This window comes from Loxodonta africana, chromosome 3 (genome assembly GCF_030014295.1).
Source record: "Loxodonta africana isolate mLoxAfr1 chromosome 3, mLoxAfr1.hap2, whole genome shotgun sequence".
Taxonomy (NCBI): Eukaryota; Metazoa; Chordata; class Mammalia; order Proboscidea; family Elephantidae; genus Loxodonta; species Loxodonta africana.
In genome coordinates this window covers 196,904,515-196,926,438 of record NC_087344.1, presented here as the reverse complement: position 1 = coordinate 196,926,438, position 21,924 = coordinate 196,904,515, and the positions used below count along the sequence as shown (strand labels likewise).

The following is a 21,924-nucleotide window of genomic DNA, read 5'->3' as shown; positions in this document are numbered from 1 at the left end:
ACAGCTGACATTTTCAGTTAGCAGCTGAGTACTTAACCACTGCACCACCAGGGCTCTGTATGTCACACCAAAAATACCAAAGCCAAACCCATTTGCTGTCAAGTAGATTCCGACTCATAGTGGCCCTATAGGACAAAGTAGAGCTGCCCCAGAGAGTTTCCAAGGAGTGCCTGGTGGATTTGAACTGCCACCCTTTTAGTTAGCAGCCGAACTCTTAACCACTATGCCACCAGGTTTTCCGCATGTCACACAGGCACCTCAAACTCAAAATACACAAAACTGAACTTATCATCTCCCCCATCCCCGATAAGCCTCCTTCTCATATTCTCCACTTCAGGGAACAATACCCTCTGAGTCCGAAATCCAGGTAGCATCGTAATTTATGTCCTCTCTTTCATACCCCAAATCCAATCTTGCCAATTCTCCTTGCTAAATATCTCAATCTTACCACCATTTGGGTTCGAACTGCCAGCGTTTTGGTTAGCAGCCAAGCATTTAATCACCAGGGCTCCTTACCACAAGTGTTTAAAAACACCTGTTGGCATCAAGTTGTTTCCAACCCATGGCAACCCTCTAGAACAGCATAGAACTACCCCATAGGGTTTCCAATGAGGGAATAACGGATTCAAACTCCTGACCTTTTGGCCTGAGCTCTTAACCACTGTGCCACCAGCGCTCCACTACAGATATGAAAAAAAACAAACCAAATTCGTTGCCGTGGAGTTGATTTGGGAGGACACAATTCAATCCATAACAGTCAGTTTCCTGCTTAAAGTAGTTTAATGGTTCCCCATGCCTTTAGGATAAAGGCCAAAGTTCCCTGACGTGGCCCATAAGCCACGGTGGTACAAAGATCTGTTTGCTCCTCAGCAGCTTCATCCCACTGCACCACCCTCCTTATGCTCAGGATACATGGAACTCACCACAGGGTGAGCCCTCTTGGTCTCAGCGCAGGCATTGCCTTCCTCGGGGAAGCCTGTGCTGGTTTTCCAAGGTTGAAGGCTTCGAGAATGTTAGTCACTTCATCTAAAGGTGCTTCTGCCTTAAATTAAAGTACTAATCAGAAAGATGGGAAAATCAGTAATATGAAAAAAAAAGAGAGAGACAAGCACTTTTTCCATTTTTATGTGACCACTTTTTATACCTCTTTTTGTTGGAGTCTGAGAAAAGTATAAAAAACGATGGGCTAAGAAGTGGGGACATGGAAGTGTTACCACAAGTCGCAGGTTCAAGCCGCCTGCCACAAAGCCAATACTGAGACAGGAAGAGGTAAGCAGTGAGAGGGCTTTATTGAATACCGGTATTCAAGAGGCAGAAGGGGTTATATTTCTCCCAAATTCTGTCTACCCTAAAGGGTTGATGGGAGGGTTTTATATGGGGAAGATCAGGGTTGCCTAACGTTTTGAGCACGTAGTCGACAGATGGTCTTACACATCACAAAACAACTATAAAAAAAACTCTTTATTAAACTAAAGATAAACACGTCAGGCACCCTGGACTCTAATCAGTATATTTGTAACAGGCTGACAAACTCACATAAGAATCTCTCAGCTAGTGTAACTGTTTTGCCAAGTCCACTGTGGCTGAGATAGGGAGCAAGAAAGAAAGTTGCAGATTAAAAAATGCCAGACAGCCTTCCCGTCAGTTTGCAGGCTGAAGGCCATTTCTCAAGAGAACAAAAAAAGAAGAGAGACCAAGGCCAAGGAGCTGAGAGAGCTCCGCACCCCTTTGGAAGAGACCGGTGCAGGTGGTATAATAAAAAAATGTTTACAGATTACTTAGAACATCATTATGGCGTTAGTCATGTCAAGCTCTCAGTCGCCTGTTTTGAATAGGGGAAAACATGTTGTAAGGTATTAGGGTGTTTGTTACGTTTAAGAGTGGAACAGACTGCTCAGCTATATTTTGAACAGGGCCTGCACCATTTTCCAAGGACTAGAGATTAATCACAGCTTATACAGCTATACTAAAACAAATGAGAAAAAGTATTCTCTCTAATATTAAAACACTAAAGAAAATGCATTTTTGCTACTTCAGAAGTACCAATAAACGTCTTTTAACGATGTAAGTTATGAGGTATACGACTCCTCTCAGAATATATTTCAGACTAATCAGAGGGCAAAGCACGAGAATCAAGCTATAGGAAAACCAAAAGGTAATAGAAAATATTGATTACATTCTCTGAAGGAAGAAAGATTTCTAAGCTTAGGAAAAAATATAAAAGAAAAGATCCTCGTAAAACTTAAATATCTGAATGATGCAAAACTAAAAGCAACCCAAAATAAACTATTAACGCAGATTGGGGACAAAAGTACTTGTAAAATTTATGCCCCCAAAAGAAGTATTTTTATTATACAAATAAATGTGACAGACATAGAGTCCTGATGACTAGGCAAGGGCAGGGATATAGATAAAGAAATCCAAAAGCATGCAGTTAAACAGACACTGAATATCTAAGCGGGCCAGACACTGTGGTAAATGCCTTCCACCCAATAGAAGTATGAAAAAGGAAATGCAGCTAACAAACAACACACGGAAAATGTTCAGACGAACTAGTAATCAAAAGAATGCAAAATAAAACAATGATGAGTCCCTATATTGCATTTATAAATTACCTAAGATTAAGAAAAGGAATGTGAATAAGTGCATTTTCATAAATTTCTGAATGAAGTGTAAATTCAAACAATTGTTTTGGAAAGCAATTTGGAAGTACTATCAAAAACTTAGAAACGGGCATACCTTTGATATTGTAATTTCACTACTGGGAAACTGGCCCTTGGAAATATACCAAAATATAAAAAATACAATTGCCCTTTACAGCACTATTGAACAATAATGAAAATTGGAAACAACCTAAATTTCCAAATTCTTGCTTCACTTAAATTGGTTTGTACCCGCAGCAACTGCAGAGAGGTGTATCAGTCAGTTGGGCAACTTCCTACAGCAAATACCAGAAAATTTCCCTCAGATGGCTAAACAACAACAACAAAAAAGATGTTTTACTGTCTCGCATGTCAAGTTGTCTGACGAAAAGCATAGTTCCAGGGTAAGTTCATCTACAGTGACCCAGACTTTTCCTTTTTTTGCTTTACTATCCTCAGCATCTTGCCTTCCAGAACCAGGTAGCACCAAACCACATGTGGAAATGTACTCCCCTGCATAGCAGGGGTGGGCTTATATTGACAAAACACAGAAGCAAAAGAAGCTTATTTCTGATTGGCTTATACAATTTATACAATTTACTATTGGTCAAGGAGAGTGGAAGCACTATCAGAATCTCATTGGTCTATGAGGGTTGCCTGGTTTACAGAAAAAATAGGCTTAAATTTCAGTAAAGACAAGTCTTAGGGGTGTTGTCCACTAGACTCCTGACTCCATTTTGTCAACCACATGACTACATTTTTATTTCATTTAACAGAATACAAGAAAGTCAAGGGAGTAACACTTCTATTTCCTTTCAAAACAGTCCTCAAAAATGATTTTTTTTTTAAGTTTTTTTCACTTCAATTTTAAAAAGTGAAGAATATTGAATGGTGTATGCTTTTGTGTGTCTATGTATGTTTTTTATGTATGTGTGGAATTATTGTAAAAAAGCAAGTTGCTGAATAGTATGTATCATATAATGTAATATGTAAACAATAACAAAAAATAAACAAAAGGTTAATATATATAGGTATATGTGTGTTTATATGAATTGGAATGTATAAAGAAAGTTCTGGAAGGATACACAACAAACTTCTCCATGGTTACCCCCGAGGAGGGGAGTAAAACTAGGGAGGAGGGTGATCATTAACTATCACTTTCACTTTTACCTCTGAATTGTTTTTAAAAAAAGTGTTTAAAGCAACAACAACAAAATATTGAGAAAAGAGATAAGGACTGAATCTCTAGGGGTGGCTCTAGGCCCTGTTTATATTCCCACTGACTCCTTTCAACCTTCCCCTCTTCTCCAGAAAGATGGCACTGACATCAGTAACAATGACAACAACAACAGTATTTCCGTTTTCTTTTCATATACTAAGATTTCCTTTTCATGTTACATTTTATTTTCCTAGCAGGTTCTCAATATTTTGCATAAGTTTAATTTTCATAATTAACTTTGAAATCTTAGGGGTATTAGTTAACTGGCTACCTCAGCTAGAAAACTCCTTTGCCCTCCAAAAGCTGCCCAATGTCCTTCATTGAAATTTTTGAAAGAAAAAGGCTACCATATTCTGCCATGTCTAGAAGTTACCATTGGAAGCCAGCATTCAGAACTATAGAATATTTAAGAAAGAAAGAGCTAGATATAATCTAGCCTGATTACCTCACTTTATAAATGAGGAAACTGAGGTTGAGGGAAGAGAAGTGGCTTGACAGCTAGTCACTGTCAGAACTGAAACCAAAATCTGCATTTCCTTCCTCCTTGATCAGTAACCTCCAGACACATCACCAACACTGTTCTTTTGAAACTTTAAATTTTGGGAGTTCGGGGAAAGTCTAAGTGTGTTTTGATGTGGGATAACATAAGGTAGGGTGTTTATAAATCACTGTAAGGGATAGCATCAGATTTCTGTAAAGTTCTTGTATGTCAAAGAGCTACATTACTTTAATAACCACAATTAAAGTAAACAGGTTGTGGCATAGGTCATTCCACAAAATATATTTTAGTTTTTAGTACTTTTTGTCCTTATGTCTATCTACCTCTTCCTGTTTTTTGGAGTTGTTCTCTCTCTGTCAGAGCCCTGTTGGCCCAGTGGTTAAGAGTTCAGCTGCTAACCAAAAGGTCAGCAGTTCAAATCCACCAACCACTCCTTGAAAACCCTATGGGGCATTTCTGTTCTCTCCTATAGGGTCGCTATGAGTTGGAATCGACTCTATGGCAACAGGTCTCTCTCTGTCACCACCTTGATTGCTTTATGTGTCTTTATAGGCTTGTCTATTTCTGAAGTCCCACAAACTTTCATTCTCGGTGTGTCCTCAGTTTAAATGAGATGCTTTGAAGGTTATACAGGTTGCAGAACCTAACTCCACCCTTGTGCAGGACCACTCTCAGCAGGCTAGTCAGAGAGCAGTTGGCATTGAGTACTGCTGGAGAAAAGTTACCAACACTGAGGACTGGCCCAACTACAAATCCATGACCACTAATCTCAGTAGGCCTTTGGCATTGCTTGGCAATCCTTTTACAATTTCTTGGAATCCTTGGTAATCCTTTTATATGTAAACAGTAGTTATTTTTCCCATTCACCATAATGGCCATTCCAAACCTTGTCTGGTGTCCTTAAGCCACACCTTGTCTGGTGTCTATCACCTCCCTCTCTCTTTCTCAGTAGTTGATGCTGACTCCTCCTTCATCAAGAAATTCAGGGTCATCAGAGATAAACCACTTCAGCTTTCCTACTCAATTTCTGGAAATCGATCAGCATATGCAACCCCCTTACCTCCTGCCTTCAGCTCTGAGGGAGAGGTGCTCTACATCCACTACCGAGTCAATTATATCACTCAGGGCTGTCCACTGTAAGCAACCATTATGTAATTGCTAATATAAACTAATATATATCCAAAAAAAAAAAAAAAAAAAACAGTTGCCATAGAGTCAATTCTGACTCATAGCGACCCTATAGTACAGAGTAGAACTGCCCCATAGGGTTTCCAAGGAACGGCTGGTGGATCCAAACTGCTGAATCCTTAATTAACAGCCGAACTCTTAACCAGTGTGCTACCAGGGTTCCATATATATAGATAATATAAACTAATATAGATAGATCAGAATCTATACATATTAAGAAAAGAAAAGAAATTTATTGAAAGAAGAATGTAGACTAGTCAGCACATCCCACTACTGTGATGACTGGGATCCAACCATCTCCTGCTCCTTGGGTCACTTGCTCAAGATTTGAGGTCTTCCAGATTCTAATTGGCCAAACCTAGATCATGTGCTGGCTCTCTGGCTATCCCAAGGTGGGAAAAAGGAGGATCTGGTGCTTTTGGTTTAGGTGGTAGAAAGTAATCACTATCTTCTATTAATACTAAGTGGGGGCATCCCCAAGGGAGAATGAAATACTAATAGGAAGGGAAGGGAGAGTGGATTCTGGACAGTCAGGAGGAATGTCCACTCTTTCTTCATGACCGAGATTAAAAAAAAAAAAAAACCAGTAATTGACTAGAACACTTGTTGTTTCTACTCAGTTTTCACCCAAATGCTGTCAAGCTTCTGTCCCCCAATCCCAACTCTAAAATTTCCCACTGAAAGAACTCTGTTGACCTCTTTTCTATAGCATTTAGTACTGTTGACTTCTTCCTTTTTGAAGATTTGTTCTCCCTGAGAGTCCCTCTTCTCCTTTCACTTCTTTAGCCCCTCCCACCCAATCTTCTTTGTCAGCTTTACAAACTCTGCGAAAGTTGCTATGTGCCAAGTTTCTGTCATTGGCCCTTTTCTCTTCTCTTTCCCTCCCTTCTCCTCTCTTCTCTTTCCTTTCCCTCACCTCTCCTTTTTTTTTTTTTTTCTTTTTCTTAACACTCTTGAAGTCAGACAGATCTTATCCATATTTGAACTATCTTAATTTAGAATCTTTGGATGAGCTTCACACAGAGCTTCTTAAATTACAAGGAAAATGATTTGTATATTTGCATTTTTTCTTTGGAGAGGGCCAATAGTTTTTATCAGAAGTTTAAAATATTAACTATGTTGGTGTGTCTTAAATTGTGTCTTTTGCCCTGCCCACTGCTTTTGCCATACCCACCTACTGAGTCCCAGGGCCATATGTCCAACTTCCTACTTGGCATCTCCACCTGAAGTCACCACAACTACCTCAAACTCAATAACATCAAAAGCCAAGACCATTATCTCCTCCTCCCAAATCCTGCTCCTCTTCCTATATATTGTATGTTGGTGAATGGTACCACCATCCTCTTAATCACCCAGTCAGAAAGTTGAGCATGACCCTCAACTCCTCTTTCTCCATCACCCCTCATATACAATCACTCACCTAAGTTCTGTCCATTCTACCTTCTTAACATCACTCTTAGACACTTCATTCCATTTCCATTTCTTTAACAGAGGATCGTCTTGTCTGTCACCTAGACTGTTGAAATAACCTTCCATTTTTTCTCTCTACCTTCTGTTTCTCTCCAACCCATTATCTACACTGCTATTGGAGTCATTTTTATAACATGTAAAGCTGATCATGTCACTCTCCAATTTAAAACCTTTTATAATGGTTTTCAGACTAAACTACAGACTGTTCACCGTGACATACAAAGCCCATCATGATCACCTGGTGAGTATTTATTGAGTGTCTAGGATGTGCCAGGCACTGTGACAACTACTGGGAATACCGTGGTAAACAAGATGAACAGCTTCCCTGCTCTCGAGAACATTATAGTCCACAAGCGTGATGAGTATTACAAAGGAGAAGCACAAGCTCCTAAAGGAGTATATGGAAGGAGCAGGGGGATCAAACTTAATTTGGAAAACCAGAGAAGACCTCAACCTTCTGTCTTGTACTTCTAATAGTAACCAACAGGTATGATTTCAGATATGGAACCGAATATTTCATATGTGTTATTTCACTTAAAGCCTCACAACTCTATGGGGTAAGTACCATTATTGTTAGCCCCATTTTACAGATAAGGAAACCAGGGCATAGAAAGGTTAAGTGAGTGGTGGAGTTGGGATTCCATCTCAGACTCATCTAATGCCCATATCTCTTAACCCTGTAGGAGCTTGTGCTTCTCCTTGGTAGTACTCATTACACGTGGGGAACTTCTAGCTCTGCAAACACACCAGTCTGCTTCACTCCAAGTCCTTGCTCATGATGCTCCTTTTGCCTGAAATGGCTATTTCTCCCAAAGTTCTTCCCTCTGAACAGACAGTTATTTTTTGTGATCCAACTCAAATGTCCTCTCTTCAATGAAGGCTCCTCTCCAAGGTAGAATTAGCCACTGCCTTCTTTGTGCATCTATAACATTTCATAAGTATCTGTCACAGTATTTCAGATGCTTATCTGGTGGTAACTCACTACAAACCTGTAAGTCCCGGGGGTTGATAACTGATCTACCACTATAATTTCAGCACCTTGCACTGTGCCTAACATTCCAACATTGAAGGACAAGAAAGGACAGGACAGGAAAGGAAAGGAGAGGAGAAAAAGAAGGAAAGAAAAGGAGGGTTAAAGGGAGAGAGAAAAGGAGTAAAGAGGTAGAAGGTGGAGGGGGAACGCAAGCATGAAGACAAACACTTTAAGATATCCCAAGACCACCTGTCCCTCTGTAAAAAATTTTCCATTACTGTAAAATTCAACCCTTACAACCACAGCAGCACTCATTTGAGGGCTGTTCAACAAACGTGTAATGAAAACCCACTTGAATGCTTCCCACCCAGTTACTGCGGGCCCTTTCTCTTCTCCTGTGCGCTCTCTCCTCTGATTCCTATCTAATTCATCCTCTCAGCAGCTAATAACTCCTCTTTCCATTTGGAGCCCTGGTGTAGTGGTTAAGAGCTTGGCTGCTAACCAAAAGGTCGGCAGTTTGATTCCACTGGCTGCTCCTTGGAAGCCCTACAGGACAATTTTACCCTGTCCTATTTTTTTTTTTTTATAGGGTCACCATGAGTTGCAGTTGACTTGACTGCGGTGAGTTTTTTTGTTTGTTTTTGTTTTTTTGTTGTTGTTGTTTTTGAACGCCAAAAACAGATGATGAGTCAGAGAAGAAAATAAAACCTCAAAGAAGGAAAATTGAAGTGAATACCTTGTACCTCAAGTCATGGTAGAAAGCCACTCTGCTAACCATGTGGAATAGAGAGAGCTGAGGGCACCTGTCTTTCACCTCAGAGACCAGGGCTGAAGGTGCCCTTTCTGCTAGCTGATAAGCATCTGAAGTGCTGTAGAAGGGAGTTTTAGGTTTCCAGATTCTAGTCTGGAATTTTCAGGATGTAAATGAGTCGCTTGAGGAGCACAGAAATGGCTGCCTGGCTCATTTCCATTGGCCACTTTATCAGACGTCTAATCCAAGGCCTGCCGTTGAGAGGGGCTACTGCAAAAATGGGTGGGAACGGGGGAGGATTGATTAACTCCACCCAGGGCCATAGCACAACAAAACGAGCACACAAAACCTGAGAAGTGGATTTTTATGACCCTGGAGGTAGGAGGGGCACCTGTCCAAAGCAGTGGACAGCCCTGGCCTCTACTCTACCCTTCCAAACATCACTTGCTGCCAGCTGTTTGCTGTTCACCTCTGGACATTTTCTAAGTTGGGTGTCATTTGCCCCAGTTGCCCAGGAACCCTTGGGGAGCTCATTCTTTGGGTGGCACTACCGAGGGGAGTCATTGGATTTTCTCTCTGGACCCTGGATTGATGTGGGAGTAAATGAAGCAGGGCAGGGGAAGATGTGTGTGCATGTTGCTGATGGTGCAGAGAAAGGAGAGGAGGTTAACAAGCTTACCACTTCCTGGCTACTCCCTTTTCTGGTAAGGAACCTTAGAACCCTAGTTAATTGACTCACGGACCAGCCCAGGCCTTGACTCCTGAGGCTGCTGAACTAACCTGAGCTACTGTGGCTTAGCACAGCCCTGATAACACTGTGATGAGGTAAAGTTTGCCTGTCTCCCTCCTGCATGCCTTTTTAAAAATTCCTTTCAGCCTTTCCATGGGGTTTCCTCCCCTCAGGGGCTCATTTCTCTTCCACTGCCTGGGTTTCTTCTAACGGAGAATGGGGATCTACCGATCAAATTCACACTAAGAAGTTAGTAGCTCCTGTGGAGTACAGCTCCCAGGGGCAGATGCATTTTGCATTTTGAAAGAAACCCTTGATGGAAATAATACTGGGGCAAGAAACGCTTCTAGTGATCTGAAGATTTTTAAATACCACCTTCCTGTCAGGCAGATCCTGGGCTGAAAGGAGGTGGGTCTGGGCGAGGCAGGAGACAACAGTCTGGGTGTGTGCGTGTGAGGGTCTGAGGTACTACAAGGGACCCCTCAGGGAATGACCCACCCACTTTGGTCTCATGCTATCCTATTCTTGGCACTGGGTGGGTCCAAACCCTGGAGGTAGAGACAAACATCCTGGAATTTCTGAGGGTACCTCTGACAGAGCCTGTCTGTGTTCTAGTCCCCAGATGCTCAGCTGTAGGCCTAAGTGGAGCAAAGGGGAACAGACCAACCTCAGCTTCTCTGCCAGATTCTTTCCCTCCCCTTCCTGCCCTATCACAGGGCTCAGGTCAGAATTCGGGTTCAGAACTCAGAAGATGCTCCCGGAAAAGGAACCTAGTAATTAATGGCCTGGGGGAGGAGGGAAGAGAGGGGACACTATTTATTTCGTTTACTTCCTCCTTTCTAGTTAATTAGGCCCTTTTAGGGCTCCGGATAGCTGTGGGGTATTGTCCACTCTAATGCGGCAGCATGTGGCAGTTGCTGCCACCAACGGCTCTGCTACTTGTAGGTAAGTCAGAGTCACCCTGACCAAGGGAGAAGCACAAGGTGTCCTGGGTTCAGCAGAGACCTCTTTTCAGGCCAAGGAGGGATGGGGCTCCTCACCACATCCATAGCCCTGGATTTAGCTCTTAAGCTTCTAGGGAAAGCCAGCTGGGAGCTGGAGAGATGAGAACTCTGGGTCTGATTTGGCATAATCAGGAGGCGGAAGGAGACTGTGAGGACTTGGTTACTTCGCCTTTCTGGGCATCAGTTTCCTGAACTGTAAAATGAAGTTGTTGTTGGCTGCCATTGAGTTACCCCCAGCTCATGGCGGCCCCGTGTGTGAAAGAGCAGAAAAGCTCCACAGAGTTTTCTTGGTTATAATTCTTTATAGAGGCAGCTCACCAGGCCTTTCTTCCACAGAGCCACGCATGGGTTCAAACCACCAACCTTTAGGTTAGCAGACAATTGCAAGCCACTTGTGCCACCCAAAACCAAAAGCCAGACTGATTGGCATCAAGTTGATTCCAACTCACAGCGACCCTATAGGACAGAGTAGAGCTGCTCCACAGAGTTTTCAAGGAGCACCTGGTGAATTCAAACTGCCGATCTTTTGGTTGGCAGCCACAGCACTTAACCACTACGCCACCAGGGTTTCCTATAAATTGAAGAGAGTAGACTAAATGTCCCCAAGGCCTGTCTCTTCCATTCTGACATTCCAGACTTCCCCTCCTACAACTTGTAATCCCTACCCTTTCCAGGAGACTTGAGTTGTTCCTGTGGCTTGATTCAGAGAAATTCAACCTGTACTCTTAATTTGCGAGTTTGAACAGGGAGCAAGGAATAAGGGAATGGTGTTGAAAAGAGGAACTTGGGGGGACAGTGGGGAAGGAGGCACAGACATTGGAGACCAGAGGACAGCAGGAGAGGTATCCACTATAAATACACTGATTCTTGGGAACACTGGGCTCCCAGGACAGGGGCAGGAAGAGAATTTAAACTCACTCCACACCCCAGTCACCCTAATAGCTGCTCCTACTCAATATGTCACTTACTCTTTTTTTTTTTTTTTTTTTTGCAGTTTCAGCTGGCTGGCAGAGTGGTGAGTTTGCTTCTTGGTCTCAGATCGATAAATTGAGGCACATAGGGTGCAACACAGGAGCTCTGGTGGCACAGTGACTAAACGCTCAGCTGCTAACTGAAAGGCTGACGCTTCAAACTCACCAGTCACTCCGTGGGAGAAAATTGCAGCAGTCTGCTTCCGTAAAGATGACAGCCTAGGAAACCTGATGGGGCAGTTCTACCCTGTCTTATAGGGTCACTATGAGTTGGAATCGACTTGATGATAACGGGTTTGGTTTTTGGGTTTTTTTTTTTTTTTGGTTTTGGTTTTTAGGGAGCAGCAGCTACAGGATATTGGGAACTGCCCATTGCATAGGAAACTGCTAATTTAGGAATGGCCAGTCCTCCTCAAGGTCCAGAGGAGGCCAAAAACTTCCAAGCTTCCAGAATGCTCTAAGACTGAGTCACAGACTCAGGCTGAGTCACTACCTGTGGGTTAGCACATTCTGGCTCATTCTGACTTAGAGTCTCCCTAGGAACACCAATAAAGGGTCTCTTATCCCCCCACCCTCACCCCACCTTCTCTTGGCTCCTTGGCAGATCCCCCAAAGGCTGTGGTGTCCCTAGACCCTCCATGGTACAGGGTGTTGGAGAGGGACAGTGTGACTCTGAAGTGCCAGGGGACCAGCATCCTTGAGGACAATTCCGTACAGTGGTGGCACAATGGGAGCCTCATCTCAAGCCAGTCCTCCAGCTACCTCATTGGAATGGCTAGGGCTAAGGACAGTGGAGTGTACAGATGCAAGACACACCTCACCAAGCCCAGTGACCTAGTACGGCTGGAAGTCCACGTTGGTGAGTCCACAAAGGGGAAGAGGGTAATCATCAAGAAAGGGTGGAACAAGAGACCCTAAAGAGCTTGGGAAGAGACATAAGATGATGTTCTTTGGGGTTAAAACTGAGATGATCTGTGGTGTCACTGAAATGTATCAGAGTTGTAGTCCTAGCTGTATGGTAGGCCTTATGCAAAATTTCAAAGCCTAGTGCATAATAAAACTAACTTTGTCAGAAGTGGGATTCCAACCCACACCTCCAGGGGAGTTTGGGACCTGAACACAGCGCCTTAGACCGCTCGCTTGGCCATCCTAATAACGGGTTTTGTGTTTTGATTTTTAGTATGTAATAGATATGGGACTGCTGCAGTGCACAAGTCCAGGAATCACCATTCACATAAAACGCATACAGTGTAAACGGTGTCATCTGAAAGTCAAGGCACAAAATAGATGCTCAATAAATATTTATTAAATAAATTAATGATTCTGCTTTTAGGACTTCAGTTTCCTTCTCCCTCTCAGACACAATATTCTAAGCTACTTCCCAAATCATCCCAAGTCACCTAGAGTCATATCTATGTCTCTCTCCTGATCATTGTCACTCTAAAACAGTTTTTTAGCATAAATTTAGTAATATGATACCTCTCTCAATGGTATATACATGTTCAACCGGCATGTTAATTACAGAATGAAAGTTTTGTGCACTGTTAACAGAGTCCAGGCATCAGGAACAGGTAGGGGTAGTATTTTTGAGGCAGGAGTCTTTCCTGATATCCCTGAAATCACACCACATAGCCTGGTACCTGCACTGTCACCTTGCAAGCCTGACTCTGCTTCCATGGCTACTCCATTTGTACAATGTGTATGGGTGGATCAAGCCTGAAGGAGATCTTAACGGAGGTGAACCTGCAGCAGAATTCCATGGAATCTGGCCTCTAAGGCTGATCTTTGTGGCTCCTTTGCCTCTGACTGTACCACCCAGGTGTCACGGTTCTCACCTTCTAGAGCTACAAGAAGGAATGTTTAGTATCTAGCTAGGTGAGCCACCTAATAAATAGGGAATTACCATGAGGAAGCAATAGAAGAAGCAAGCCTGGGGTTTATTAGTTTACCTTTACTTGCCACTAGAAACTAGCTTTAGATGTCTAGTTGAAGATGACTGAATTACATAGTCACCATGAGCAGTAGCTTCACCAGGCAAAATCCTGATCATCCTTTGGTACTTATTTCATTAAACTCCTCCTCCGAGAAGTCTTCTTTACTTTCTTTGAGTCAAATTCCTTTGTTTCATTCTATTTGGCCTGCAGTCCTTTGCTCACAGCTTTTTGTAGCTCTAACATATTGTATTGTAATTATTTCTAAGTATGTGTGTTTCTATGTCTAGATCGTAGATTCTTTGAGGCTAGGAACCATGTATCTAGTCAAACAGGCATCTCCAGTCTGCACAATGGCTGGCATATTAGGAATGAATGGACACATGGACATTCACCAAGTCCATGTCAGGACAGATTAGAACAAGAATGTTCGCCAAAGGCCCCAGACTGTATCAAACAGAATCTTATGCTAGTAAAATGAGTCATCTCTCTGTTAAAAATGTAAATGGGTATATAGGCACATAGCTTTTTTTTTTAAATAAATGATATATGTTAATAAGTAATAAAGTTTACCTTCTATTTGGCAAATTTTCCTAATTGAGCATTTTCACCAAAATACATTCTACCAATTTTGTTTAGCATGAGGCAGTAGGTTTTTTAAAATTATAGTAAATTTTATTTTGTTCTTATTACAAAAGTCATTTGTGTTCAGTTTCAAAACTACGTAAAAGTAAAAGGAAGAGAAGTAAAATGACCTGTAGTCCCACCTCCCAGAGAGAAACTCTGTGAATATTTTTTTTTTCTGTGCATATATACTTTTGGTATCTGCCTTTTTAACTTAACATCATTGTCTTAGTCATCTAGTGCTGCTATAACAGAAGTACCACAAGTGGATGGCTTTAACAAAGAGAAGTTTATTCTCTCACAGTAAAGCAGACTAAAAGTCCAAATTCAGGGTGTCAGCTCCAGGGGAAGGTTTTCTCTCTCTTTCAGCCTTCTCATCAATCTTCCCCCAGACTAGGAGCTTCTCTGCACAGGGACCCTGGGTCCAAAGGACACACTCTGCTCCTGGCGCTGCTTTCTTGGTGTTATGAGGTCCCCAACTCTGCTTGCTTCTCTTCCCTTTTATCACTTGAGGGATAAAAGGTGGTGCAGGCCACACCCCAGAGATACTCCCTTTACATTGAATCAGGGAGGTAACCTGTGTAAGAGTGGTGTTACAATCCCACCTTAATCCTTTTAGCATAAAATTACAACCACAAAATGGAGGACAACCACACAATACTGGGAATGATGGCCTAACCAAGTTGATACACACATTTTAAAAAATTGGAGGGAACATAATTCAGTCCATGACAATTATCTCATAAATATTTTTCATGCCATTATAATAGTTCTCTGCAATATCACTTTTAGTTATTCTGGTCCCCTCCTGACAATGCTTCATGCTGTCTCTGTGTTGCAGTGGAGTCTGATTACTTGGCGAGACAGTTTTAAGAACTAGTGTCCTGGTGATACAAACACCTTCTCCCTTGAAGGCCACGTCCACTACTGAGAAGAGCCTCACTGACCCCTGTGGCCATTCAGAAACCACCAGTTACCCCTGAGCACCTCCAGTCCCACCTTTCTTTCCCCTCCCTGATTTTTACATTTAGTATGGCATAATTTCTGCAGCCACTCCTGTGGCCACCCAGTCACCTTATTCCTGATAGGTTGCTAGCTCTCTTTCAATATTCCTTCTGAAATCTGCCTTTCCTCTAATGAGGCAAATGATTATTTTCAAAATGCAATTTTTACTCTGACTTAAAACTTACCGTGGCTTCTTATTACCCGCCATAACAAATCCAGGTCTGTCATCATCCCCAGTTAGAACACTGTCTTCCACCCATTTTACCTAGCCCAAGCCTGTCTTTGCCTTCAATACCCAAAGTAAACCTCTCCAGTTCCACGGAACCTTCCATGATCTCTTCCATGTTTGGCCCACGTATGCATCTATCCCTCTTCCCCCATTAAACAAAAGGTCACAGTGTGATTTGAGTTCTCTTGCAGGGCTCAGTCAGCTTTTTCCCAAAGGAAGCTATGTGGGGATGACTCCCAGTGTGGCTTTCCATTTTCCGCAGGATCTGAGGGGGGTGGTGGGAAGGGGAGCGTTCCCCTCACCAGAGCGCTGCCCTGAGAGTGGAGGCTGTGTCTTTCAGGCTGGGTGTTGCTCCAGGCTGTTCAGCAGGTGTTCCAGGAGGGGGAGAAGATTCAGCTGCAGTGCCACAGCTGGAAAGACAAGCCTTTGCATAAGGTCTCATATTTCCGGAATGGCAGAGCCAAGCAGTTTTCTCATCCGAATCGCAACTTCTACATTTCAAATGCAACACGCAACGACAGTGGCTCCTATTTCTGCAGGGGGCTTATTGGCAAGAGAAATGAGTCTTCAACGTCTTTAAACATCATCGTTCAAGGTGAGAGATGTGCAGCCCTAGAAAGCCTTGTGTATGGAAGCTTGCCCTCACACAGGAAGGTGAGAGGGGAAGGGATCCTAACTGTCCTATGGACTTCTTTACATGAGGTTCCTGCCTGGTGACCAGCAGAGACCCTGCTGGTCCCTAATTGCTGGGGAGATTTGAGTTCTGTTTCAGCCAGTTCCTAAGGGGCACCTGAGAGGTGTCATTCACTCTGGGACCAAAAAACAAACAAACCCGTTGCTGTCGATTCCAACTCATAGTGACACTAAAGGACAGAGTAGAACTGCCCCATAGGGTTTCCAAGAAGCAGCTGGAGGATTCAAACTGCTGACTATGTGGTTAGCAGCTGAGCTCTTAACCACTGTGCCACCAGGGCTTCCCACTCTGTGACAGCGGGGGCAGAAGCCACATCTCCTTCTCCATAAACGCAGCTACCCTTCCTCATCCCGTTTAAACCACACCCGCAATGTTCTGTGTCCCTATCAGCAGGCCCATCTTTACCTGCCCTCTTGTCCTTTCCAAGTGTCAAATCTTAGCCAAACTGGGAGGATCTCATCACGCCCTCACAAAGGGCCCAGAACCCAGGTTCTGAGTCGGCTGCTAATTAACTGTGTGACTGTGGGTGAGCCACTTAGTCTCTCTGAACTTCAATTTCCTCTTCTGTAACAAAGACAAGCTGACATTTATTGGCCCCTTTTAATGTGCTAGACATGGTGCTAAATGCTTCTTTACATGTACCTAGTTTCACGATTCCAGTGGACCCTCCCAACAACATTGTGAGATAGGTGCTATTGATTATTTTACAGACGCAGTAACAGAGGCATGAAAAAAAAAAAAGTATTTATCCCTAAGATCATCCCATGAAAGAGGTGACTACAATTCTACATTTTTAGCCATTAGGTAACATGAAAGAATTGAACAAGCACCAATACCCTATGATAGAATTGTAAATCCCATCAAATCATCTAGGAAACATCTCTAGTTTCTGTAGGTCCAGCCGCCAGGGTTAGAAATCCCCTGACTCTCCGGTTTCACAGACTTCTATCTGTAACTGGTGCCAAGACCTAATCTATGTGTCATGGGGCCTATCGGGTCGCTATGAGTCGGAATTGACTTGAGGCAAAGGGTTTCTTTTTGTTTTAAGGCCTGGGTGGCACAAGCAGTTTGTGGTTGGCCTGCAACCTAAAGGTTGGTGGTACAAACCCACCAAGCTGCTCTGTGGAAGAAAGGCCTGGTGAACTGCTTCCATAACAAATAAAAAACCAAAAGCAAACCCAGTGCCATTGAGTCAATTCCAACTCACAGTGACCCTATAGGACAGAGTAGAACTGCCCCAGAACTTCCATGGAGCACCTGGTGGATTTGAACTGCCGACCTGTTTGTTAGCAACTGTAGCACTTAGCCACTATGCCCATAAATAGCCAAGAAAACACTATGGAGCAGTTCTACCCTGATATGCATGGGGTCACCTGGAGTAGGCATCCACCCAAGGAGGCAATGAGGTTGGTTGGTTGGTTGGGTTGGTTGGGTTGGTAGATTGGTTTGGTTGGTTGGATTGGTTGGGGTGGGTGGTTGGGGTGGTTGGGTTGGGTTGGTGGGTTGGGTTGGTGGGTGGGTGGGTGGGCGAGTTGGTTGGTGGGTTGGTTGGTGCAGCATAATCGATACACATCTTTTGAGACTTTAACGAAACCATTTGCATTAAAATAATTTCATTACAATTTAAATTGAAAGTAAATACTGTCAGATGGCTCAAGAAAGAGAGCAAATGATAAAGCAAATGGAGCAAAAATGTAAACAATTAGGGAATCTAAGTAAAGCATATATGGGAGTTCTTTATATTATTCTAGTAATTTCTTTTATAAGTTTGAAATTATATCCAAATTAAAACATTAAAGAAATTGAAAGTAAAAACTCACTGTAACGTTACCAGTTTATAGACAAGAGCAAAGAATGACTTGAAAATAACAATATTAAAGAATTTGAGGATGCAAATGAACAAATTCTGCCTCTTTCCCTTTTATGTTATTAGTCACTGAGTCTCAGTAAAGAAATACTATCAATTTTCTGCCTGTGAGTAGCAAACTTCAATGGTTCACTTTTTTAAAAGATTTTCTTTAGTGATAATGAGCAACATGGGGTGAAAACAATGACCATAATTTTGAGGCACAAGAGGACATTACTGAATTAATAATGTTCTTACACAAACTTAAACTTTGGCAACTTTCATAATTTTACACATGACCCAGCTACAACCTAGCTTATTCCAACTTGCCCTGTCACATCCCTCCACCAAACGAGAACAAGCTTTTGCTAAATGTTTGATGAGCTGTGCTCTGCTCAAGTAAAGATTAAGATCAGAAGTCAGTGGAGAAGTGGGAGGATGCAAAGGCCTCCCCTACCATTCCCTAAAACCTGTCCCTTGGTGGGTGTTAGGAAGGCTCCTCACTGAGGGCCTCACTGTTTATTCCAAAATTTCACCTTAATGCCTGTCGTTTTTCTTATCCCTCTGCCTCTCCTTCTAGGTCCAGCAGGTCCATCCATCTCTCCATCTTGGCACCAAGTCTTTTTCTACCTGCTGACGGGTTTGCTGTTTGCAGTGGATACGGGCCTGTATTTCTTTATGCAGAGAAACCTTCGAAGCTTAATGGAGGACTGGAGGAATCACAAAGTCAAACGGAACCAGGACTCTCAGGGCAAATGACCCCTCATCCCATGGGGTAATAGCAGCAGTAGCAGCAGCAGCATCTCTGGGCCTCTCTCTATATTCACAACCCCATCAGCTCCAAAAGTCATATCTGAAAGCAGCTGGAGAAATACACCTCAGAGTCTAGCCTGAAGGCGCTTAACCCAACCTTCTATTTTCTCTTGGTTTCCAACGAAAGGAAGGGCCTGTGATCTTCAGGAACAAACAGCGGAGTCCCAGTAAGTAGCTGTGTTCCCAGGAATTGAGGTCTCAGAGCTAAACAGACATTTTCTCTGTCCCTAGCATTCCTTCACAGCAAAGCAACAACATGGCCTCCAGACGGGGTATAAACATTGTTCAAAAAAATAAATGGATAAGTAGATAAGTGAATTCATGGTTGAGGCAGGGCCACCTGGTCAGTTGGTCTGGATCTACTGCTCCAGGGTTGGTTGCTTTCAGGCTATCCCAAATCTCTCTCCAGTCAGAGTGTAGGGACTGCTGGAGTCTAGGAGAAACACCAGAACCAACAAAGAAGCTGACCGAGAAAGGGTAGGGCAGTCCAGGATAAACCAGGGAGGTCCCCCAGGCCCAGAGATAAGGCTGTCTTCCTAGAACACCAACCATGGTTGAAGTAACAGGAAATCACAGGGGTGACGTAGAATTAAGTTTGCAGTGGAGTCCCTATCAGAACTGTAATGTTCTTTGCGTATAGAATAAGGAACCCTTTAATGTTCTTCATTATATTAAAAGTGTTGTGAGTAGAAAAGGGACTGGGATTGGGAATGTGGGGGTATGGGGGACGTTTGGAAAAGCAAGCACAGAAAAAATGGGTGTCCAAAGGAAGGAGCACAGCATTGCTTTCTCAAGTTAAGCTATGTGAACAGAGGAGAGCTCAGGTTTTGAGCTGAGAAAGTATGACGAGAAAGCATCACAACTGTACAGGAATGAATGGACAGGGAGTGAAGATTTTTTTTTTCCTTTGGTTAGAGTAGTAAGAATTATAAATCATAAATTATATATAATCTGTAATTATCAATTACAGGCATTATAAAACCAGCTTTACTGCTACAGTATCTAACTTGAGTATAGCTTTGCTCTGGTCATTTATGCAACAAATGTTGGATCATCATGACTGAATATATACTGAAGTCCACTGAGTTACATTATGAAATTCTGAAATCCCTCAGCATGTCAGCAACAGTCGGGTGGGTATGGAGAAGGCAATCGTTGTTGATGGAAGAAAATTATAGCTATCTCTTTCTGTTTTAGAAGCTTTAAGCAGAACACTTGTTGATTTTAATAAAGCATTTTAGAAGATCTTGCGTGTCACTTACTCTCAGACAGAACATGGAAAAACCATGGTGATGAAACATGACTGAAAAGGTCCTTTTTTTCTTCTCATTGCCCAAAACTCTATCAGAGATTTGTTTGGGCTGATGGGTATCCTAGTCATTTAGTGCTGCTGTAACAGAAATACCACAAGTGGATGGCTTTAACAAAGAGAAATTTATTCTCTCACAGTATAGCAGACTAACAAGTCCAAATTCAGGGCATTAGCTCCAGGGGAAGGCTTTTTCTCTCTGTCGGCTCTGAAGAAGGGTCCTTGTCATCAATCTTCCCCTGGCTGAGGAGCTTCTCAGCACAGGGATCCTGGGTCCAAAGGACTCACACTCCTGCTTTTCTTTCTTGGTGGTATGAGGACCCCTACTCTCTGCTCGCTTCACTTTCCTTTCATTTCTTGTAAGACAAAAGGCGGTGCAGATCACACCCCAGGGAAACTCCCTTTACAGTGGATCAGGGATGTCACTTTAGTAAGGATGTTACAATTCCACCCTAATCCTCTTTCATGTAATCTAATCTGTCCTCGTTAACCACAGCCAGAGATTGGGATTTACAACACATAGGAAAGGCACATCAGATGACAAAATGGTGGACAATCACACCATACTGGGAATCATGGCCTAGCCAAATCAATACACATATTTTTTGGGGACACGATTCAATCCACGACAATGGGAAAGCCTTCTTTTTCTTAGCAACCATTTTACAACTGGTATGATTTAGCCAGCTTGCTTTTCAAACCTTGCTGAAACAACTGAGTGAAGGGGAATTTTTATGGGTGGTATGAGATGAGAGGGTGAGTAAAAATTAGAGGTAAGGTTTAGAGCATGGTAAAAGATCCCTGGTGGTGCAATGGTTAAGCACTCAGCTGCTAACCAAATCCACCAGCCAGTCTGCAGGAGAAATATGTGGCAGCCTGATTCCTTAAAGATTACAGCCTTGGAAACCCTGCGGGATAGTTCTATTCTGTCCTGTAGGATCGCTATGAGTTGGGACTCAGTGGCAACAGGTTTAGTTTGGTTTGGTTTTAGAGAAGGCACAGCTAGACAGAATGCTGGTTGTAGGGTCCTAGGCAGAGGTATACGGACAGCTTGGTGTATGAATATTGGATGAGATTCAGATGCTAGATAAGTACATTTAGATACACTGGACATCCAACTCACATTTACTTAGTACCTACAATGCGCCAAGCTTGAGTTTAGATGGTGAGGATATCAAAATGAACAACGCAGTGTCACTCCGTCAAGGAGCTTTCTTTTTTGTGAGAAAACAGGTCCATGGGGAGAGAGTGGAAGAAAGAAAGGGCTGCAGAGAAGAGGCCTAATTCTTGGTGTGGCCACCAAAGGTCCAGGGACAAAGATTCAATGTCCAAGAAAGCACTTTGGTTCTCTTGGAATCTAAAACATTAGTGAGGGAGAGAGTTCAGGAGCCAGATCATGAAGGCCATTGCCTTCCAAGTTGAAAAAACTGTACCAGACTCTGCAAGCTATTGAGAAACTTTAAGCAGGGGAACGGATCCTTCTGGTTTGCATTTTAGGACTCTTTGGAAGGTACTTGGAGGATGGATGAAAGGGGATAACTGAAGACAGGAAACCAGCTAGGTTGGTTAGGTAATTATAACAGCAACCCCAGGAGAAGTAATGAGGAAGAAAGACCGCAGCAGTGAGGCTACAGAGAAAGGTATACAGGAGGCAGGAGTGGTTTCCCTAGCGTTGCTGTCACCCAGGGTGGTAACTCATGCTCTCACTTCCCCTATGGACCTCCTCCCCTACCAGCCCATAAAAAAAAAAAAAAAAATTTTTTTACCAGCCCATACAGAATCCTTAATAATTTCTTTCACTAATGTTACTTATAAACCGTAATTCCCATATATTACTCCTTTAATTACTTCGTTCTCAAAAAAGTTATTGATATAGGGTCACAAATACCAATTACCATACTATTATAGCTAAAACACCAGGAAAATTTGACAAAAATCAGCGACTATGAAAACAACGTCATGCGCGGACGAAACCGCATGATTTGAAGCATCATTGTAATTGGGTAATAATGTGAGCTCTGGCTGG

General features: G+C 42.8%; 2 protein-coding genes across 3 annotated transcripts in view; one reads left to right on the top strand and one right to left on the bottom strand.

Moving 5' to 3' along the window:
- Positions 1-21,924, bottom strand: part of FCGR2B (Fc gamma receptor IIb) — a 78,586-nt gene that overhangs the window by 49,871 nt on the left and 6,791 nt on the right. The window lies entirely within an intron of this gene.
- On the top strand, positions 9,444-20,066 carry LOC104846346 (low affinity immunoglobulin gamma Fc region receptor III-A-like). 2 transcript variants are annotated; one of them, XM_010595044.3, is made up of 6 exons: positions 9,444-9,567; positions 10,316-10,417; positions 11,471-11,491; positions 12,052-12,306; positions 15,577-15,831; positions 18,357-20,064. In XM_010595044.3, exons 2-6 carry the CDS (start codon positions 10,378-10,380, stop codon positions 18,533-18,535), a joined length of 750 nt encoding a protein of 249 aa, XP_010593346.1. In that variant the 5' UTR covers positions 9,444-9,567; positions 10,316-10,377; the 3' UTR covers positions 18,536-20,064. The 2 variants fall into 2 exon arrangements, with proteins under 2 accessions (XP_010593346.1, XP_064138945.1); XM_064282875.1 differs by lacking the exon at positions 11,471-11,491 and having other exon boundaries at positions 18,357-20,066.